Source organism: Physcomitrium patens, chromosome 3 (genome assembly GCF_059467195.1).
Source record: "Physcomitrium patens ecotype Gransden chromosome 3, ASM5946719v1, whole genome shotgun sequence".
Classification (NCBI taxonomy): Eukaryota; Viridiplantae; Streptophyta; class Bryopsida; order Funariales; family Funariaceae; genus Physcomitrium; species Physcomitrium patens.
The window spans coordinates 23,429,571-23,438,016 of record NC_143412.1 but is presented as its reverse complement, the minus strand read 5'-3'; the positions used below and the strand labels follow the sequence as shown (position 1 = coordinate 23,438,016).

General features: G+C 39.0%; 1 protein-coding gene across 2 annotated transcripts; it reads left to right on the top strand.

Moving 5' to 3' along the window:
- Positions 1-851: 851 nt before the first annotated feature.
- LOC112280305 (BTB/POZ domain-containing protein At5g48800) lies at positions 852-5,556 on the top strand. Of its 2 annotated transcripts, XM_090249282.1 has the most exons (8): positions 852-983; positions 1,130-1,569; positions 2,210-2,279; positions 2,563-2,954; positions 3,106-3,367; positions 3,707-4,024; positions 4,217-4,429; positions 4,705-5,556. In XM_090249282.1, exons 2-8 carry the CDS (start codon positions 1,352-1,354, stop codon positions 5,266-5,268), a joined length of 2,037 nt encoding a protein of 678 aa, XP_090105408.1. In that variant the 5' UTR covers positions 852-983; positions 1,130-1,351; the 3' UTR covers positions 5,269-5,556. The 2 variants fall into 2 exon arrangements, with proteins under 2 accessions (XP_090105408.1, XP_024371413.1); XM_024515645.3 differs by lacking the exon at positions 852-983 and having other exon boundaries at positions 1,007-1,569.
- The last annotated feature ends 2,890 nt before the right edge of the window (positions 5,557-8,446 follow it).

Sequence of the window (8,446 nt, the reverse complement as noted above, 5' to 3'; positions counted from 1 at the left end):
ACCACCTCCAATGGCGTGCTCTAATTCGGATCTACTAAGAACATACTGTTTCCTACACCATGCCGCATGTAGGGGATGCCTTTCTTATCCCAGAATGCAAGGGAGCAATTCATAACCACTCTCCTATCTTCAAAGAGTTATAAATTATGCCTGAAAGTTTATTAGACTATGTTTTTCTCTTAAGATGGGGGGGGGGGGGGGGGAGAGAGAGAGAGAGAGGGAGAGAAAGAAATAAAGAAAAATACACTTAATTTATTGTGATTTTTATGGTGCTACTTCGCTAGTTATTTGGGTTACTGAGATATTGTACACAGTTTCGACATTTGCCTTAAAAAATAAAAAAAATAAAAAAAAACAAGCTTCATCGTGTACCATATATCGTTACCCAAAACATATGCGAGCTCTTGAATCAGTTCAATGAGCCAACTTTTGGACATAGAGTTAATCCTTTTGCATTTTGTCGTATTGCGTGAGGAAGTCTCACAAGAAATCCAACGACACAAAAATAGACTTCGGAACAAGGCATTCAAGAATTTGATGCGACTTTCTGAAGGGAGTGGCTGTTTCACAGCAGAATCTACATCTCGCAAACTCATCCACTTTGGAATCAATCGAAGATATCTTTCGCCCGAAAATAGAATCCGAAACGCGTGGCCCAACGATCTCCACATCGAGAATGAATGTCAAAGGTTTTCAGTGGGACCCAGAAGGCGAATGCTACAAATTTCAGGCATTTAGTACCTCCCCATAGAATTAGCTCTAATTACCTCGAATTAGTCACCTCATTAACGGCGATGGCCAGGATCCTCTTCCCTTAAGGTGGGTCCCGTTGCCCGTGTCGTCTGCCAGGGAGGGGCCGCTACTAGAGCCAATTTGGATTATGAATTTTTTTTGCGCATGGAAGGCGTGCAGCTCCTCCTGGTTCACTTGATTTGCTGTCCACGATTTCCCTTTACATCTTCTTCTTATGGGCTGCAATTAAGGTTTGGAAACTATCTTATACCTCTGTCTGGTTAGACACATTCACCGCAACGTGTGGCATGTGAAGCTCAGATTAGTGGATGCGGCGTTGATAACAATTGGAAATCCAAACTCTAACACTCTTGGTGTGGTCGCTGTGTTTGTCTAGTTGCTTTGCGTCGGCCAAGACCGTTCGGCCAGCGTCGCAGTGCTGAGGAGATGAATTTTGTCAAGAGCAGAGGAGGGAGATGGTGGAATTCGGTACACAGGGAGAAGAGTGTGTTTCTGGATGCGGAGCAGGGGGGCGTGATGATATCAACTGACGGAGAGAGTCAGTGAAGTGAGAAGAACGGAGGAGTTGAGTGGGATCTTTGTTGTGAAGGATCAGTGTATGTTCAAAGAAATGGCGGTGGATACGATGGCGAGTGTGGAGGTGCCGGCGTTTGGTAGACGATCCATGAGTGTTGAAATGCCAGGTAAACCCGCAAGGAGGTCCATGAGCGTTGAGCAGCCTTACGTCCCTGCGAGACGATCAATGAGCATTGAAGTGCCGAATTCGAAGCGATTGTCGAGGCCAAGTTTAATTTTAAAGCGGAGTACTACCGAATGGTAATTAATCGCATCAGTTCTGATCCTAATTCAGTTTCGCGCGTGTCTACTAAGAGTCTTTGTTTCATAATTTGCAGCTGGCTACCTATTGGTTCTAATGTAATCCCTAAACCCCCAGTATCCGTATGCCTGATCCAAAGCACCTTCCGACCTTTTACCGTTTCTCTACTCCCTGGTCTTGCACTTCCATAAGTGCCGAGACGCACAACTGAGAATTCTTAGGTCGTGTACGAAAGATATGACTTATTCAGCAACTGATTAGCGCATTTTAGGCATAACATTTGTGACCACATCTTGGTAGACTACACCATTCATGAGTGGCAACATTTTCGCTCATTTTTACTCGCAGACACTCTCTTTTATTTAACTTTTATTTATTCTTCTAAATTTTGATTTAACGTGGAAGCAGTTCTCCTCAACTCAGGCTCGTTTTAAGACACCACTGTTTGATCACATTGAGCTAAACACTGGTGTACAGGTGTTTGGAAGGAATACAATGACATTCTGCTCTTCACGTGCATGTGTCTTGTATCCGCACGTAGCAAAGTCTTGCAAATTGTCCCGCCCATGTTGATTGTCGCTGGAGTGAGTTCGACGAACAATTGTAATCCTAAACTTTTCTGCTGCTCTGGCATTGCAGGCGCGTGTCCACTGATGCTCCTGCTGACATTGTTGTTGAGGTTGGCGGTCAGAGCTTTGCCCTGCACAAGGTACTTTTCAATTCCGTAACTTGCAGATTCCGTGAACGTCACATAGTCAATTGAACCTGTCAGGTGTTACACTAAGTATGTATGAGCTTGTCATCTTGCTGACTCGTAGGCTACTCATATGAATCAACTTTTAATTGCAGCTCTTGAATTGCGTTGAAATGGTTAGGGAGCGAAAAATTTAGGATTTAACGAGCAGGTGCAAAAATATATGCCATGTAACTTGGAAGTCGTGGATGTTGATGAGCAAGTTTGTAACCAGTTCCCTCTCTGTTGCATTTTCCAGTTTCCTCTAGTCGCAAGAAGCGGAAAAATTAGGAGGCTAGTAGCCTCTGAAAAAGCCGATGAAAATGGAATCCTTCATCTACAGCTGCCGGATCTGCCAGGCGGCTCTGAAGCTTTCGACTTGGCAGCCAAATTTTGTTATGGCATCAATTACGACATTACCACATACAATGTGGCTCTTCTCCGCTGCGCAGCTGATTATTTGGAGATGAATGAACAGTGGGGCGACAACAACCTCGTGGAGCGCACAGAGAAGTTTCTCAACGAATTTGTGTTGCAAAACCTTGCAGAATCCATTGCTGTACTTCACAACTGCGAGAGCTTACTGCCGCTTGCGGAGGACCTGAAACTGGTTAACAGGTGCATACAGGCAGCAGCGATCAAAGCAGTCAGGTACAAAGATATTATGTTGTGAACAAGTTGAAATTTCGTACATGATGTGCAGCTTTTTAAGTCGAAATCAGGCTCATCCCGCACCAAGATCAACCATAGAACTGTGCACGAATGAACAAGTTGTCATTGCCTTGCTGACTTCATTATGCAGGGACCAGGCCGGAGACTACGAAGGCTCCTCACATCTAGACAACGTCAAAGTCTCACATAATGATACTCCTACTGCTCCTGTCGTAGAATGGTGGGCAGAAGATCTCGCTGTTCTTCGCTTTGACTTTTTCCAAAAAGTGCTTGCCCAAATGAGAACAAGAGGAATGCGCTGTGAGAGTCTAGGGGGTGCTGTGATGCATTACGCACATCGTGCCCTCAAAGGTATACACAAGCGGCAGATAATGAAATCGCCCAAACCTCAGGTACTGATAGTCGTCCCGGTCCTCATGGTTATAATTGCTCACGTCCCGAACCTGGGAATGTAGATACAGAAATTGTATTGCATTAAACTTCTCGTGATTGCTGAAGGATTCAACAGCACAGAGAAGTACCGTGCTGAATTGTATTCAATCAAGGCCTTAATACATTGCTGACTAATAGAATTCGTTTTCTTCTTCTTCTTCGTCTCTTTCTAAACGACCACGGTGCCATCAGTATCATTTGTGTATTGTCAATCATCGGCATTGTTTTTGAAGTGCACCCAACCACTTCAAAGGAGCCTGTCCGTTATTTGATACTTAATCGTTGCGTTTTGTTTTCAGATTCATTCGCCTGCATTGTCTTTGGAGCATGAGCAGCGAATCTTAGTGGAAGCGATAGTTAGTATAATGCCACCAGAGAGAAACGCGATTTCTTGCAGCTTCTTATTCGGATTGCTGCGTGCAGCTGTTGTCTTGGAGTGCACCTTAGCTTGTCGCCTTGATCTTGAGAGACGCATCGGTTTGCAGCTAGAGCAAGCTACTCTGGATGACTTATTGATTCCTTCAGTTAACCACAGTGGAGAAACTCTCTTCGACGTAGATGCGGTACAACGGATTTTGAACTGCTTCATGCAGCAAGATGGTGACGGAGAAGTTGATGTAAGACTAGAGACATGTGGCGTCATTTCTACATTCAAAACACAATTGCATGGCTTGTTGTCGAATTTGAATTCAGAGATAGAACTGGTTGAAAATTCTGTGCGTGGATCAAAATTTTGTACTTGGACTAATACATACTAGTTCTCTATAGATTTTTTGACAAATCTGATGACCTGCTACTATTATCTGCAGCACACGGATCCTATGTATGAAGCTGAAGGCGTAGGATCTCCTACTCAAAGTGCACTTATAAAAGTTGCAAAATTACTCGACACATATCTAGCAGAAATCGCCCCAGACGCTAATCTCACAATCAGTAAATTCATGGCGCTTGCTGAAGTGCTACCAGAGCATGCGAGGAGAGTTGACGACGGGTTATATAGAGCAGTCGATGTATTCCTCAAGGTGAGTCCATAATCACGAGTTGATCTTACCTCCTTTGCTTTCCCTACTGTATGCCTTGTAACAAAATTTTGTGTTTTTCACCCGAGTCAATGGTCAGTTCTAGCACCAGCTCTATTCAATTTTATTTTGTTTTCATCGTAACTCTGTAAGGACCTTTAGTATCAACATAATCTTTTGTCTGTGAACACTGCATGATGTTTCTTGAATTATTGAACGTGTTGATGCAATCATGCATTACGTTCTGCACATGTTGATGCTCATCTGAATTCATCCAGGCACATCCGGCAATAATTGAGGCGGAACGCAAGACATTGTGCAAGATAATAGACTGCCAAAAACTCTCTCAGGATGCTTGCACGCATGCTGCGCAGAACGAAAGGCTCCCAGTCCAGGTAGTTGTCCAGGTTCTCTACTTCGAACAACTGCGATTGCGAAATGCAATGTCTACTATAAACACCAGAGACCCAGTTCTACGTCTCCAACTATCTCAAAGGATGACGGTTGGAAATGTAGCCACTGGACAACCACCGAACGAAAACTACGAGTCTGTGCGGAGGGAGAATCGAGACCTGAAGCTCGAAATTGCGCGGATGCGCATGCGAATGACTGAGCTAGAGAGGGATCAAAATAATTTGAAAGTGGACATTGTCAAAAATGGTGGAGGGAGCAGATTCATTGACTCTATGTCGAAGAAGTTAAGCAAATTGAATCCCTTTCAACGTCGAGAGTCTAGGGATTTCAAGAACAGCGGCGAACTGGGTACCAATAGTAGCGGCACTCCTCTAACCCCCGACACCCGTTCCGCGAAACCTCGAAGACGTCGCCACTCCGTCTCGTAGTCCTTCATGGGCATCGTCTGAGACATGAAGGAAACTTGTAAAAATGATATGTTTTTTTTCAGGGAGACGCAAGTCATGTCGCTCCGCAGAACCCCAATCCACTGATACCGAAGCCCTTCTGAGAAACCCAACGTACGAGTTTAGGCTTTTCGGAGAAGAAGCGACCTCAACAGTTGGTACCGTTCATTTGCGACACCCCTTCAGCGCGCAATTGAAACATCTCTGTACTTTGCCTGCATTGGGCACATTTACTCATAAAATTGTACAATTGCCATAAGCTATCAACCATATCATTCTTGGGCACATCTTTCCTTCTCGGGCACAACGAAAGTATGTGGTGTTCAGAGGCATGCTATGTTAGCTTACGTCCTCCAGCTTATACCTCAGACAAGTGAGGCCCACCTCTTGCAGTGTCGATTCAGGCGTCCCGTAAAATGCCTCAGTGCTGCACAACGTTTCAGAAGCGAAGTGCTGAGGCGTCTCAAGCTTCGCCCAACTACTAAAATCCTTCCGCCACGATCTGACACCATATCGTTCACCTCCTGCTTCGAAATCAGGTTGTGCTCTTCCTACTAGATGCCACAGTTCTGGTGCAGAAGAATTGGTATTTTAGTGCCGATAGTGCTTACCTATTGTTGTTTTTCCTAGCTAATGGTTCCATATCCATTGGTTCTCTGCTACTCATGGTGCTTGCCCTTTTCTTCGAGAATGTTCTTGGATACTCCTATTGCCACGATAGCCACATACTACATTCAGTTGCATGATTGCGAAAAGTCTATTATCGTGAGCTCAACATAATTTCGTCCAACAAGCTGTTGCGGCAATTGCAATTTTTTCTTTTCTTTCTTTTTTTTTTTTGGATAAGAAAGTAGGGTTAGAGAGAAGATTTTACAAGTATTGAATTTTTGCAAAGGGGGTTTGTGATGACTTTGTAAAATCAAGCAGATTTAGAGTTAGGTTTTGAAGACTATCTTTTTGAGCAATAAATTGGAGTGTGTGCTCTGTGCAACATCAAAGTTTTGTGATAGATGCATTGATAGGATTTTGTAGATTTGTGCATATAATTGTATTTTGTGTGCATATAGTTTAAATTGAAGCTCAATTTGAAAGCTCAATTTGAAGATATCAATTTTTAAATAAGTCAAGTTACCAATAAATAACAATTTTGAGTATCAATATAGATATAAAAGATTGGCAAAGATTCACTACTTAAATTGAGCAACAATATTATAGAATAGTCACTAATGGAAAAATAAAGATCCTCACAAAATTTTAGAGCAAACTAATGGTAGGAGGTCTTACATTGAGGAGTACAACAAAAAAGTTGGAAGAGATTGTCCAACAATAAAGTAATTGTTTCTTTTGTAAAAAATCTTATGATGTCAAAAATAGAAATCATAAAATAATAAAAACTTAAATACATTCCTATGTCACTTAAAAAAGAATAGAATGTAATGTATTACCATATTTAAGAATTGAATATTATATCAAGTTTTCAATCTACCAATAAATTATAAATATGTATAAAATCAAATTCACATCTATAAAGATTTTAAGTAGCTTTTCTACAAGTTATTATCAAATCTATTTTTATTCACTTTCTATGTAATACTTCTTATCTAGATAATTATACATGTTTGTGAAAATATTTCTCCTTCTAGAGACAAGTTCTATGAAAATTAATAATTACATATTGAAGAAGTTCAAAATGTACTATATTTAATTTTTCACATATTCTATTTTTTTTCTTCTCTAAATGTAGTTATTAGGTTGTTTCAAACATTGATAGTGTCTCATACTAAGACTTAAAGACTATCTTGATATTTGATCATTGTTTAGGCCTTCATAACTTCTTTCAAATAAATCATTTGAAATATCATTAGGGATGGTTTTTACTTCCAATAACATCACCAAACATTGGAAATCTCTTTTAAGGTTGTGATATCAAACACATTATGTTTCACCAACTATTCAACAAAGAATATATTGTTCTTTAGAATCTTTATTTCTATCATATCATCTTAAAAGTTATAACAATTTCAATACATTGTCTAATAACTCAATAAATAATTGCTCTTAAGTTAAATATGATGGTTATAGATTATACATCTTTTTAGTGCTAAAAATATATAAAAACTACAAATAAAGATAGAAGATAGAATACAATCTTTACTAAGCTATGTTGTCGTGTAATAACATGGCCATTACATGAAAGAAGAGAAGAAATATTTTATTATAGAGGAGTTTAAATGAAAAAAGTTTACAAAATTATTTTAAAAATATAGATAATAGACAAAGAAGTAATAAAAATATATAAGTACTACTATTGTTTTTTTTAAAGAAGAGACTTATACTCACTTTATAGAGGCATAAATAAGCCAAATCAAAATAAATAAAATATATAATTAATACAAGCATCTTTGAGAAAGAATTAAAAAAAGGTTTTAGAAAAAAACTACTTTAAAATTTTAAGAATTGATATCCAAAGAGGATGAGTTGTGATCCAAGGTCAAAATCAAACCTTGAGGCACAAAACCGTGCACCTACAATGACTTCAAAGTTCTTTAGTCGATTGAAAAATATAGTTTGGAAGTAGACTTGTGAGAAGTTTTTTAAGAATTAATTTTATGTGATTTGAAGGTATATTAATGTATTGAAAGCTCTTCAAAGTAAAAGATGTATTGTATGGATTTGGATTTTCTGAAATAAAAAGAAGTCTACAAATTTAATGATTTTATAAGTGTTATAGTATATTTATGGATAAAAATTTATCAGTTAGTCGATGTACTTGTTGTAAAGGTGTATAAAAAATTCAATGTCAATTGAGCAGTTAGATTGAAGGTTATGAGAGTTTATATGGATTATAGTCTTGGATAATTAAACCTTTAGAGTTATTGAAGATTTTTGTGATCTTGCAACATCTGCAAGTTTAATTAAAGTAAAAATTAATAAAAATAAATAAATAAAGACTTAAACGCCTATAGACCAGCCAATTTTTGAAATAATTGAATTGTTCAAATAAGATAAATCTTTGTTGAAAGATCAACATTCAAGTTGAAAAAAGAAGGTGACCAAAATTTGAGAGGTTTTGAAAGCTTTTTTTTCAATTGGTGAATTTGATTCTTTTCAAATTTTTATGTGATTGTAAATTTTTTGTGGATTAAAGATATGAATGAAA